The 14,492-nt window shown below is 36.9% G+C and overlaps 1 protein-coding gene and 1 pseudogene across 3 annotated transcripts in view; both read left to right on the plus strand.

The window, feature by feature from the left end:
- The window catches only part of TRIM33 (tripartite motif containing 33), a 121,725-nt gene that overhangs the window by 92,899 nt on the left and 14,334 nt on the right, over positions 1-14,492 (plus strand). For all 3 annotated transcript variants that reach the window (XM_025872485.2, XM_025872486.2, XM_025872487.1), the window contains exons 10-13: positions 252-416; positions 4,581-4,781; positions 11,123-11,255; positions 12,999-13,062. In XM_025872485.2, coding sequence (XP_025728270.1) covers positions 252-416; positions 4,581-4,781; positions 11,123-11,255; positions 12,999-13,062 — 563 coding nt within the window. The remainder of the gene's footprint in view (positions 1-251; positions 417-4,580; positions 4,782-11,122; positions 11,256-12,998; positions 13,063-14,492) is intronic.
- LOC112824685 (U4 spliceosomal RNA) lies at positions 3,064-3,129 on the plus strand (annotated as a pseudogene).

Here is a 14,492-nt window from a genome sequence, read left to right on the forward strand (position 1 = left end):
ATCTCCCCACCCCCATCCAAATCAAAACCATTAATCCAGGGTTGGATAAGTTAATGTTGATAGGCCTTAAATACACACGTGTATTGAGAGGAAGGAATTGGGGCTAGAGATGGGGAGAATTGTGACTTATACTTTTTACTTTATGCCCTTCTGTCCTGACAGAATGATTTTTCCCATAACATTTTATAATTGAGAGGTATATATATATATATAAAATATTATTACATAAATGCAATTTCTGCTTTTTGTAGCCTCCGAGATTGATCAGTGTGCAAACAATGCAAAGAGGCAACATGAACTGTGGAGCTTTCCAAGCCCATCAGATGAGATTGGCTCAGAACGCTGCCCGAATACCAGGGATACCCAGGCACAGCGGCCCTCAGTATTCCATGATGCAGCCACACCTCCAAAGACAAGTATGCCTAGAGTTACATTTGTAAGAATCATACAATTTTAAAACTAAAAGACATCATTCTTCTTAAGCAGTTGGGGGGACGTGCTGTGTGGCCATTGATACCTTTGAGAATTTGATTAATGCTGTGTATCTTCTTATCCCAGAAAAATACACATACACATGAATTCAATTTTAAGAGCTTCTTTAATGACATTCAACCCATTATATCCTAGGTTAAGAACCCTAGTCCAACCAATTCATTTTATAGAAGTAAAAAACACAGTAGCTAGTTATTTATCCACAGTCACAAGAGGTAATGGTAAAGTCAAGATTAGAACCTTAGTTTCCTGAAATTGTTCCTCTACTCTTTTAATGTGATGTTTGGAACCTAATCTATAAAAAGGACTTTGAAAACAATAGAGCTACGCTATATGTAATTTATTTATTTATTTTTTGCTTCTCTTTGCTTTTCTTTTAAGGATATAGATGTGCCTACTCTTAAAAATAAATATTTAGAAACATGTTTTCTAACTTTTGCCTGAATAGCAGGTTATATTTGAATAGGAGTTAGGATTATACAATCAGGCTACTTTTACATGTGATTTTTTAGTTATAAAAGAATGAAGTTCATTTTATAACCACTACAGTGATATTTCTCATAGCGTGCTTTAATGACCATCAGAATGACTTGGGGGGGTCCTTGTCAGAAATAGATTCTGAGCCATAGTTACTGAATCAGAATTTCTAGGAGTGGAATACTCAGAAATATGTGAATTTTTACTTAACTCTCAGATCAATCTGCATACTAAAGTTGGATCAACAGTCCCAGAGCAGTGGTCCTTCAACTTTTAGGCCCAAGTATCTCTGGAAAGACTTGAAAAATATGCACTCCCTCACGTTTACGGTTGACATTTAAAAGTTCTGTCATAAACTTAAATTTAAATGATTGCTGAGGATGCATTTTCTGGCATATTGTAAATATTGAAATTATAAAGTAAAACCCTTGTATCATTCTTGTAGACAAATCCATTAGAATCCCAAATACCATAGCAAGCTCTTTTTTGAAAGTCAAAATTTTATTCTGTCTTTCTCCTTGGACTTGAATTCGACTTGAATCTTCTACTCTTTCTACAGAATTTTATCTTAATATACTTACGTTTGATAGACTTATAGATCAGTTAGTTGCAGTTTTCTGTGGGAAAAATGTCAATTTAAAAATTTTTAAATTTCCAGCAACAATAAGACTATTATTAAGCTTAAAAAGATTTTTCCTGAACTAAATTTTCATTACAATAACTCCTATACAATCGTTTAAACAACATAAATATATTGACATGATTTAAAAATATTAGGAAACATAAAATAAAATTCTTTTAGGTATACATTTCTTTAGGAGATAGAAGAAGCCTTTTCCCCCTTCCTATTCATTTATGTATATTTGTATGTCTGTTACTTATTAGAGTAAGTTAGAATTCAACATTAATTTTTATTACTTTTTTTCTCATGATCCTCAGGAAATTTGTTCACAGAATCATGTATCTGGGAATTAAAAGAAATTTCTCATGTTCCTCAGCTGTTTGAACTTTTGTAGGTTATAAACTGAAACTCAAAATGAGCTATCAGTACTGTTTTATCAATCTTCTTATCATTTGACAGTTTCTTTAGGTCTTTTTTTTTTTTAAGAGTTTATTTATTTTGACATAAAGAGACAGAATGAGAGAAGGAACACAAGCCGGGGGAGTGGGAGCGGGAGAAGCAGGCTTCCCACTGAGCAGGGAGCCTGATGCGCGGGGCTCAATCCCAGGACCCTGAGATTATGACCTGAGCCGAAGGCAGACGCTTAACCGACTGAACCACCCTGGCGCCCCTAGGTCTTTTCGTTTTTGTTGATCATCAGGTATCAGAACCCACTTAGAGATCTGTTACCAGGTTTTTGAGCTGGGCACTTTTTCACCAGCTTGCCACTCATACCTTTGCTTGTCTTTCCACATGTATTTTCTGCCCCTGGGGCCGTGTGCTAGATAAGATGAGGATCCAGTCAGAGCTGTGCTGTTCTGAGGCTGGGGGAGAAGCGCAGTAGTGAAGGAAGAAGAGGAGAGCCTGTAGACTCTGGCACATTCCTAGGGAAATCAGGTTTTCTTTAGAAAAAATACATATAAAGGTTGAAGAAATGGACATTAATTTCTTTACAGCTGTTAATGTACCCATGTGCCTGTTAGAATGTGGAAAGCCCTCAAGTATTGCCAGGAGGCAGGCACACCCTTTGGAAGAGCACAGAAGCTGCAGAATTAGGCTTCAGGGCTCCTACAGGAATCACTGGATGTTAGAATTTTAAATGTTTAAATTTCTAATGATTTATTGATAGATGTATAATTTGTTTCCCATATTACCTTAAAGATGATCCTCCTAATGGTCCCTCACAATGAGACAAGTGAGGTATTAGCCACATTTCTAAATTACTGAGATGTGATTTGCCTGAAGTCACGGAGTATTACAATCAGGAATTGGTGTCATATTTCTATTTGTACATTCATTGTTTTTTTCCTACCTTATCAGTTACACAGTGTACAACTACACAATTTTTTTTCACAATTATTTTTAAAAAGACAAAAGAGTTAAAGAGGACTATAAATAGAGCAGTGGCTTTCCTGGTCTGATGTTTGAAAACTAGCTTTGTGTAGTGGCAGTATCGTAGCCAATGAGGTTTATCTGAGGCGCGATTATTGCTAATTGATGTTTGAAAACTTTGGGGGCTTCCAGATCATCTATTTATATACATCTTTGTTCTGAAATAACGTATCACCAGGTTGACAGGTTGAAAATTATTGGCAAGTCTGCCTTTTCCTAATACTACACAAAAATGAGTAGGAAAATGAAAAGCCTAAGTTTGAATTATGATTATTTTTTTGTATAAGTTGGAGAAGGCTTACTCTTTTTTTTTCCAGTTTTGTTGATTAATAATTGATGTACATCACCTTATAAATTTAAGACTTAACAGCATAATGGTTTGATATACTGTGAAATGATTGCTACAGTAGGTTCTGCTAACATTCATGTTATATAGATAACAATAAAAAGAAAAGAAATTTTTTTTCTCCTTGTAATAAGAACTCTTAGGATTTACTGTTTTTTCTTTTCAAATTTTTAATTTAAATTCTAGTTAGTTAACATACAGTGCAGTATTGGTTTCAGGAGTAGAATTCAGTGATTCATCACTTACATACAACACCCAGTGCTCATCACAAGTGCCCCCCACCCACCCTCAGTTTGTTCTCTGTCTTTAAGAGTCTCTTATGGTTTGTGTCCCTCTCTTTTCTTTTCTTTTCTTCCCCCCATCTGTTTAGTTTCTTAAATTCCACATATGAATGAAATCATATGGTATTTATCTTTCTTTGACTTATTTTGCTTAGGATAATACACTCTAGCTCCATCTATGTCATTGCAGATGACAAGATTTCATTCTTTTTGATGGCTGAGTAATATTCCGTGTGTGTGTGTGTGTGTGTGTGTGTGTGTGTGTGTGTACACACACACACACACACACACAAGTACATACACCACATCTTCTTTAGAATTTACTTTCTTAACAGCTTTCCTACATGTCATACAATGGTGTTAAAACTATGGTTGTATTGTACATATGTTACACCCCTAGTACTTTTTATCTTACAACTGGAAGTTTGTACCTTTCCCCTTTTGACCACCTTCAGTTCCCCCTTCTTCCATCCTCCACCTCTGGAAACCACAGATCTGAACTGTTTTCCTATGCATTTGTTTTTGTTTTAAGATTCTACATATGAATGAGATCATACAGTATTTGTCTTCCTCTGTCTTATTTCACTTAGCACGATGCCTTCAAGGTCCATCCATGCTGTGGCAGATGATTGCCTCATTTTTTATGGCTGAATAATACTCTGTTCTGTATACAAACACACACACATACACATTTTGTACATGGACAGACACCCACATACATATCATGTCTTCTTTGTCCATTCGTCTGTGCACGGACACAGGTTGCTTCTGTGTCTTGGCTATTGTTAAGATAGTGCTTACTTCTTTGTTTCTCAGTCACCGATGTCAAACACTTACGTATCTTTCCTGAACTAAAAATTGTTGTGAAGGTATAGTTCATATTAGGATATCTTGGCAGATCAAGTAATGATAACATCTTTTTTCCTAACAGCACTCAAACCCAGGGCATGCTGGACCCTTCCCTGTTGTGTCGGTGCACAACACCACAATCAATCCAACCAGCCCTACTACAGCTACGATGGCAAATGCAAATCGAGGTCCCACGAGCCCATCTGTTACAGCAATAGAGCTAATTCCCTCAGTCACCAATCCTGAAAACCTTCCATCACTGCCAGATATTCCACCCATACAGGTTTGTATTTAAGTTGAATGAGAGATTTAAAACCTCATGTTATTAATTAGGGAGTTAAGGGTATACCTATTCTTTTTCTTTTCTCTTCTGCTGTTCTTTTCTCTTTTCCTTTTTCAGGAGCAACGTGTTTTGAAATTTCCAAAGAGTAGAGTATAATATTTGATTTTTCAAAGTCATGTGTGCTAAAACTAGCATGCCTCAATATTTTAAAGCTGTAAGATAGCAGCTTTGCTCATCTTTCTGCCACTTGCCAACAGACCAACCTTGTGTTAGATAAAGCACTTGTGCTATAAGTTTGGATCCCAAGAGGAGACCCAGGACCAAAATGTGGTCACATATTTGCCAGTCTTCTGTTAGGTCTAAAAGGGATGGTGTACCCCCTTCTGCAAACAGCTTGGTTTAAGAAAGGAAGAAGTTGGAAAGTCTAGATATCAGGCACTTGGTGGAGGTAGTGCATACTGAGAGAGAAAGTGATGGTGAAGAGTAGAAGCTTCTGAGACTTCTGTCCCTTTCATCTGTAGCATTTTCCTGAAGAAAAAGATCTTGCAGTGCCTTCTGAAATTTCATGAATTCATTTGAATTAAAAGCATTTTATTAAAAAATTTTTTTGGTTGGGGGGGGCGCCTGGGTGGTTCAATCTGTTAAGCATCTGACTTGATTTTGGCTCAGGTCATGAACTCACGGTCCTGAGATTGAGCCCTGCGTCAGGCTCTGCACTGAGCGTGAAGCCTGCTTGGAACTCTCTCTCTCCCTCTTCCTCTGCCCCTCCTCCCTGCATGCTCACTCGCTCTCCCTCAAATAAATATTTTTTTGGTGCAGCATACAAACTACTTAATATAAAAATAATAGACAAAGTCAAACAGATGCTTATTATTAAGAGAAAAACTGACTAGAAGAAATTTTATCTTAAACACCTGGCTGGCTCCATCAGTGGAGCTTGCAACTCTTGATCTTGGGGTTGTGAGTTCAAGCCCCACATTGAGTATGGAGGTTACTTAAAAAAAAAAAATCTTTAAAAATCTACCTTATTGTAACTTAATTACAGTTAAATTTAACTGATCTCAGTTGCTGTGAAGAATACAACTCATGCACAGTTATGAATGATTTGTACATTTTTCAGGTATTCACTGAATACTACCTTACATACACATATATATTAAATTGAAAAAGGTTTAATTAACGATCCCTGGGTATACTTCATTTTTGTTGATATTTTGAAAGAGCTTATTTAAGAGAACAGTCTGTGATTCTGGCTTATGAATTGTGAAATGAACCCGGCCTAGACTCTTTGGGACACCAGATCTCCTCCACTCCCCTTCAGACATCAGATGGGTTTTGGGTACTTGTTTGGAAAGTTCTCTGGGTAACATGACATGCCAGTACTCCTTGTGCTCGTTGAAATACTTGTTCAAGTTGGTAGATCTGCTTGTGGGCAAGGTGGGTGGAAGCACTGAGGCACCAAGAGTGGGCACAGCAGACTGCTTGTCCGCATCAAGCCAAGGCAATGACTTGACAAAAAACATTTTACTTATAAGTTTAAATATAACCTTCGAAGTTATACTGAGTCATCCTCTCGTGCATTGTATGAGTTACTCAGAGTCAAGGGTCACCATGGGAGCAAGGAGCAGTGAAATTACTAAGACACTGGGGCCCTTGATTGCATTTTAATATTTTTATGTATTTAATGGATTTTATCAGTTTTAAAGGATGTTTCCTTCAAAATTGTTTCAAAATCACTTAACTCATTGTGAATTCTCTTAATCTTATTGCTTCCCTAATATTAGGAGAGATCTTTTTTGGCTGAGTGAATGGTAGTTGTATTGGTGCTGAGAGGACTGGACAATACAGAATGGGAAATTTGGGAATATATCTATAAAAAATAAAATTTCTTTTTTTAAGACTTACTTATTAGAGAGAGTGCATGCATGAACAGGGGGAGGGACAGAGGGAAAGAATCTCAAGCAGACTCCCTGCTGAGCAATGGAACCTGAAGCAGGGCTCTATCCCACAACCCTGAGATCATGACCTGAGCTGAAATCAAGAGTCCGATGCTTAACTGACTGAGCCACCCAGGTGCCCCTAAAAAGTAAAATTTCTAAGTTATAAGCTTATAGTTTACAAAGCATTTCCACAGGCAGTTTATCAGTTTAATATGTAAAACCATCTTGTGATAATATGATACCCCTATTTTATGGATGAGAGAGTAAGAAAGGTTAGTGACTAGTAACCCAGTACATGGAAAACTCAAAGCTCAGATTCCTGATTACAAGTCTGGTTTTCTCCCCACTATCCATAGAGATAGTAGGGAGATAGTTCTGGATTGTAGGCCTCGAAAGGTATAGTATTGAGAGGTTTTGGGCAATGAGAGAGAGGAATGTGTAGTGTTAGAAGAATCATTCAAGTTTTGCTAAACACTTAGTATATGCTAAAGTCCTTGGGGATTGAGAATAAGAAGATAAATAAAACTTGGTTCCAGGTCTTAAGAAACTTTCAAAAGGAAAAGAAGTTTGCTAATGTCTTATTTAACATAATTTGCTAGGCTACTTTGATCTTGGTTTGGTGCTTTCTGACAGAGACCAAATGGAGGAAATATAGATGCTATGCATCTTTGAAAAGCTGGGCATCATATTAGACTTCCGTTTTTATCACTTGCTCTTAAAAATTGAGATATAATTCACATACCAGGAAGTCCCAATTTTTTAAAAAATGTACAATTCAGTGGTTTTTAATATATGCTCAAGATTATGAACCATTACCACTATTTCTAGAACATTTTTATTACCCCAAAAGAACCTAACAGTCACATTTCCCTCTTTCCCAGTCCCTGGAAACCATTAATTTACTTTCTGTTTTTATGGTTTTGCCTCTTCTAGACATTTTGCATGAGTAGAATTACATAATATTTATGCCTTTCTGTGCCTGGCTTCTTTCACTTAGCAGTGTTTTCTAGGTCCATCTGTGTTGTAGCCTGCATTAGTACTTAATTCCTTTTTATGGCTTAGTATTCCATTGTATGGTTATACCACGTTTGTTCATGGGCTCATCAGTTGATGGACATTTGGGTTTCCACTTTTTGGCTGGTGAGGAATAATGCTATGAATGTATTTATACAAGTTTTTGTATAAACACAGGTTATTGGTTCTCTTTGGTAAATTTCTAGGAGTGGAATTGCTGTGTCATATATTGTATAAGTTTTTGAGGAACTCCCAAACTGTTTTCCACAGTGGATGCACCATTTTACATTCCCACCAACAGTGTGAGGGTTTCAATTTCTACACATTCTTACAAACACTTGTTACTGTCATCTGCTTTTAAAAGTGGAGGTGGTTACCATGAAAGCACAACTATAGTAAGAAATAGTTAACCAAATGAACCAAGAACAGAAAGGGAAGGAAACCTATCCCCTCTTAAAGAATCACTTACTTTCTCTCCTATCCTGTAGTTTCCATGGTATAGTAAGAAGAAACCTGGCGGAGGCTACACAGGAAGTAGACAAGGTAGCATTAACTATGTAATGCAAATCAGAAGTAAATTCAAAGGCAGTTTTGATACTTGATATTTGTTGATATATCTTAATAGTAGTCGTGACAGATCTAAATAGAATTCTCTCATTGTGTTTGCTCTACTGTCCATCTCCAACATAGTGGTATAATGCATGTTTGTAATTTCGACTTTGAGGTGATACATGATGAACCTGAATACTTTTGTTGTTTTTTTTTTTTTTAAGATTTTAGTTATTTATTAGAGAGCATGAGAGGGGAGAGGGTCAGAGGAAGAAGCAGGCTCCCCACTGAGCTGGGAGCCTGACGCGGGACTTGATCCCGGGACTCCAGGATCATGACCTGAGCCGAAGGCAGTTGCTTAACCAACTGAGCCACACAGGCGCCCATGAATACTTTTTGAATACTTAATATTAGATTCTATTCAGATTAGATTATAATTAATAGATGTAATATATATTTTTTAAAGCTTTTATTGAGAGAGAGTGTACGTGAGTGGGGGGCGGGGAGCAGAGGGAGAGAGAGAATCTTAAGCAGACTCCTAAGCACAGAGCCTGACGCAGGGCTCAATTCCAGGACCCCAAGATCATGACCCGAGCCGAAATCAAGAGCTTAACCGACTGAGCCACCCAGGCACCCCAACAGATGTATATTCTAAGATCTATTCTTTATAAAGAACTTTTCATATTTGGCATACTTAGTAACCATTTATCTGGATACTGTATTGGATATTATGAAGTTTTGGGAAAACTATGTATTTCTGATATTTGTATGTAAACTTAAATGTTATGGGATACCCATTTCTGTATGTGCTCTTAGTACTAACTAAATGAATCAGTCTTGGGGTGCCTGGGTGGCTCAGTCGGTTAAGCGTCTGCCTTTGGCTCAGGTCATGATCCCAGGGTCCTGGAATTGAGCCCTCTGTTGGGCTCCCTGCTCAGCAGGGAGCCTGCTTCTCCCTCTGTTTCTGCCTGCCGCTCTGCCTACTTGTGTTCTCTCTCTCTGTCAAATAAATAAATAAAATCTTTAAAAAAAAATAAAATAAATCAATCAGTCTTTTCTCCCCATCTTTACCAATCTGATAGTTAAAAAGATATTAATTGATTTCATTTCTTTTGATTACATTTCTTTTACTTGTGTGCTTGGTTGCCTTTTCATAGGTTAATTGATGATTTGTATTTGTTTCTTTGGATTGTCTTTTTCCTTTTAATTCATAGAAATTATACATGTTCAGAGAACATTGATTTAATCAATAAATGAATTAATGTTTTTCCAGTTAGACTTATAACTTTATTAATGCTTGCTCTTCATCCGTGTCCAGTGAAACCTGGGGGTGAATGCTTCAGCTAGCATTTCCTTGTTGGCAGCCGTAGTGATGTCATGGAGGCCCTTTTATGTACTTCCAGTTTGCCTCTTCCTAATCTGTCCACTCTTGTAGTGGGCAGGCACAACTCCCAGTGAGCCCACTGCCTGCTATCACCTTCAGCCCTTTATGTTTCTGATGTGAAGTTTTTTAAGGGCTTCAATGAGAAAGGCCTGTTTACTTTTCAGGAGAGTCCTCCCTTGCCTGTGATATGTTGTGACCTGCTTTATTTTGATCATTTTTCTATTGATCCAATTCTACCTTGCTTTAATTTCTATAATTTTCTTCAAAGTTTCTACTTTGATGACATCCTTTTCTGTTTTATGACTATGAAAATCAGTGCAATTTTGAGAGGAAAGGAGAACAAGAAGTAAATGTATATGTTCAGTTTTCTGTCTTGAATAAGTTATCTAATATGCATAAAAGGTAATTTGCCTCTAGTGAGAGAGAAGCTTAAAAGGGGCAAGTATAGGGGCGCCTGGGTGGCTCAGTCATTAAGCGTTTGCCTTCGGCTCAGGTCATGATCCCGGGGTCCTGGGATCGAGCCCCGCATTGGGCTCCCTGCTCGGCGGGAAGCCTGCTTCTCCCTCTCGCTCTCCCCCTGCTTGTGTTCCCTCTCTCGCTGTCTCTCTCTCTCTCTGTCAAATAAATAAATAAAATCTTTTTTTAAAAAAAGGGGGGCAAGTATAGGCACAAGTTAGACCAATAAGCAAGATTGGCAGTTGTTTAAGAATAGTTTAACCACCTCTTATGGAATAGTGTAAAATTTTTCTTAAGGTAATTTTCATAATTAAATAGTATTTACTGTTTCTTACCTAAATATTTTCTGTTTCATCATTACAGTTCTTCAATGTAGTTGGGAGGTTTTAAAGAGAGGAAATGGATGTTTAGGTTGCCAGGTCCTCTGGCTTTAACCTACTGCCTTGCCTATAAGTGAGAAAATGGCTCAGTTTTCCTGTGGGCTGCCCCTGTGTAATAAGGGGCCTTATATCCCAGGCTAAGGGCTTTATTTTGAGTTTGAAATCTTTTAAAGCTTTGAAGTTAGGCACTGACATGATTAAATTTCTATTGAGGTGAGTGATTCTGGCAGGACTGTGAATGTTGGAATAAAGAAAGGAAGACTAGATGGACAAGAATGCTGATAAATAGGGTCTTCATCAACTTTGAGAAAAGGCAAAAGTGTCAGTGTGTGTCAGAGCTATTTTATTTTCATGGTAGAACATGAGGGATTTAGTGATTTGTTGGGTTTTGTCATGAGCTGCCCCAAGTATTTGCTGAATAGTATTTATTATAGCTTTGTTCACAAAAACTTTAAACTGTGTGGGTCCTCAGGAGAGGCTAAGGAAGCAACAATTAAGCCAAGTTTGATAAAATAATCTCTTAGTAAACTGTGAACATAAGCGATTATATTAATGAAATTAATAGCTTCTCCTCTGCTTTAATCAAAGCAAATTTATCATTTCATTCTTTCTCTTTAGTTGGAAGATGCTGGTTCAAGTAGTTTAGATAATCTACTAAGTAGATACATCTCAGGCAGTCACCTACCCCCACAGCCTACAAGCACCATGAATCCCTCCCCAGGACCCTCTGCCCTGTCTCCAGGATCATCAGGTAAAGCCATCAGAGGTACTGCCTCATTTCTTTTGTTACAGCTGACCCTTGAACAACATGGGTTTGAACTGCACAGGTCCACATATATGTGGATTCTTTTCAAAGAATGCAGTGCTGTAAGTGTATTTTCTTTTCCTTGTGATTTTCTTAATAATATTTTCTTTGGCTGACTTTACTATAAGAATACAGTATATAATATACGTACCATGCAAAATACGTGTTAATTGACTATATTATCGGTAAGGCTTCTGGTCAGCAGTAGGCTATTAGTAGTTTTTAGGGAGTCAAAAGTTATATGCGATTTTTGCCCAATTGGGGGTCAGGTCAACGTCCCTAACTCTCACATTGTTTAAGGGTCAACTGTATATGTATATATTAGGGTTCTGAACGAATAGGAGCGGGGTGTGTGTGTGTGTAGAGAGAGATTTTAAAGAATTGGCTCATATGATTGTTAGGACTGGCAAGCCATATAGGGCAGGTTAACAGGCTGGAGACCCAGGGGAAAGTTGATGTTACAGGCTTGAGTCTGGAGGCAAAATTCCTTCTTCTGGGGGCCTCAGTCCTTTCTCTTAAGGTCTTTAACTGATTGGATGACACCCACCCACATTGTGGAGCTTGATCGGCTTAGGCAGAATCTCCTGATTAAAATGTTAATCACATCTAAAGATACCTTCACAGCAACATCTAGACTGGTGTTTGGCCAAACAACTGAGTAGCTATATTCTAGCCAAATTGATACATAAAATTAACCATCATAGTATCAGATCATTTTTTTTTTCCTGATTGCTTTTTCTAATTATATCTCTTCAAATACTGTTGGCAGTTTTCAGCTAACTGAAGTAGTATATCTGTAGTATACACTGTTCAGAGCTGTTAATTACCCTTCCCTCAACCCCTAGCTATTTTCACATTCGTAGCGAGATTTGTAGATGCATTTGCTTATATTTTATGATACAGATGGTCAGTTGAAGAGTTCTTTGGTTTCATCCCAAGTTTAAAACTTGTAAGATATTGAAAAATTAAAAAAAAAAAGAGTTGAGGAAAGACAAGTACATTTTCAAATTGCAATTTTAAAACAAAAATTTAAATTTACTGGAAACAAAGTTGTGACTAATCAAGTCTATGAGATATACATCTCTTCCAAAATCCAGGTTATTTTATTGACCCTCTTATCATAAATGAATGATTCAAGCAACTCCAAACAGATCGACAGTGCACAAGTGGTTATGGAGTGTATTTCTTTGGATTAAATTAAATATTACTTATTTCTTACTGAAACAGACCACCTTATTATTTCTAGAGTAAAAATAGTTCAAATAAATGTGAGTCTTTCATGAGATGCATCATTAATGTGATTTTTAGTTGTAGAATTTTTAAGGTTTAATATAGTTATTCCAGGACTTCTAAAAGAAAGAATAATTACTGGGACTCTAAGTAGGAGACTTACCAGATGACTTGGGGCAAGGTGGCAAATAGCTTTCTCTTGACCTGGTAGTTTTCATTGATTGGATAGTGTTGCTCTGAGGAGGATTCTGAGAATCCTGTCTGGGCTCAGCTGACAGAAACTGATGACTTCCTGCCAAGGGTTATACATGGCCATCCCTGATTTTCACATTAAGGCTAGGTCTGATTTCCAAGAATTGCTAAATTGCATTATAGTAATCTTTAATTCTGTAACTACTAGGTAGAATTCTGAATATTTTTATCTGCATTGATAATTCATTTTGACATATTATTTTCCAGGTTTATCCAATTCTCACACACCTGTGAGACCCCCTAGTACCTCTAGTACTGGCAGTCGAGGCAGGTGAGTATTAACGTTATTAGTTTTTTTTTTCCTTAAGAAAAAATTTAAATATGTATTTAAAAAAGTAGAAAATTACATTGAACTCCTATACTTATCACCTGGCTTCAATAATTACCAAGTTATAGCCAGTCTTATCTCTTCTTTGCTCCCATGTATTTGTCCCTGGTCTTGATTATTTTGAAACATTGCCATCAACAGATATATTGAGGTCAAAATCGATTTATATGATGAAGAAATACATTGTTTCTCATACAGAGTTTTCCCCCACCTTGTCATTTAAATACAGTATGTGCTGTTTTTTTCCTCTGTATTGATAATTTTGATCAGGAGGTTTGATCAGGGGGAGGGTGGGGTGGGAAGAATTCTTCACTGATGGTGGCATGTACTTCCATAAGGGGCACATAACATTTGGTGGTTTTTGTTTGTGACAGCAACCATTAATTGATCATTGCCTAGTTCTTTTTTTTTTTTTTAACTTGTTGAAAAATAAGGATATTTTAATTATTGTATTATTTCTTTTTATTTACTAGTTTAGAATATTTCTATAAAGAGAAACTTTTCTGTCATCATCTGTTTGGTTATAGGACAGGCAGAAGAGATTCTTTTTTATTTCTGTTTTCATAATAGTGAGTTGGTTCCCAGCACCTTCGAATAGTGACCAGTGAGTGTTTGTTTTGTTTTGTTTGAGTTTTTTTAGTTACCTTCATGAACTCATATATTTAAACATTTTATATATTGCAAACTATTATAGATGTTATTTTTATTAATGGGTTATATTGTTCCATCTTTGGCCTGTCAGAGCTTTTTCATGTTGGCTCCTTAGGCCTTTGGTATAACCCCAGTAGTCTTTGAAAGCTTCCTTATTTCCTGTTCTGAAATGATGTTCCAGGTTTGTCTTAACATATTTCCTGCCTCAGGCCTAGAGCCCACCATTTTTCTAAGAAATCCTGGTTGTGTTAGTGAGGAAATAGTGCTTGGAGACAGTCTCCTGGGTACTAGGGGCACTCGTTGCTGCTGAATTGCTTGTTATGCCTTTTTGGTGGACAAAGCTAAGAAATGGGGTGGTATGTGGAGTGTGTTAACATAAAATGGAATAAATGTTAAAGTAGAATAAATGTTGCCTGATTTTTATGCTGCAGGAAAGATTTAAGCTACATGAATGTTTTTTTTATTTGGCTGTGTGTGTGCATTCTGAAGACTAGTGCTATTAAATACTTGCTTGACTTTTTAATTATACTTTAAATAAATAATCATTACTTTTAAAAGAAAAGTACAAATTGAGTAAAAAGGTATTCATTCTCAGTAGCAGTACAGTCTTACTAGTTATTCGCTTCTCTTGCCAGTGGTTTTACTTTGTGGTCTAGATGGAAGTGATTAGTCGTATACTCTGTCCTCTTAGCCTGTCATTTTGTTTGTTCAAATAAGGATAT

This window comes from Callorhinus ursinus, unplaced genomic scaffold (genome assembly GCF_003265705.2).
Source record: "Callorhinus ursinus isolate GAN/ISIS: 27379988/994484 unplaced genomic scaffold, GSC_fseal_2.0 scaffold9, whole genome shotgun sequence".
Taxonomy (NCBI): Eukaryota; Metazoa; Chordata; class Mammalia; order Carnivora; family Otariidae; genus Callorhinus; species Callorhinus ursinus.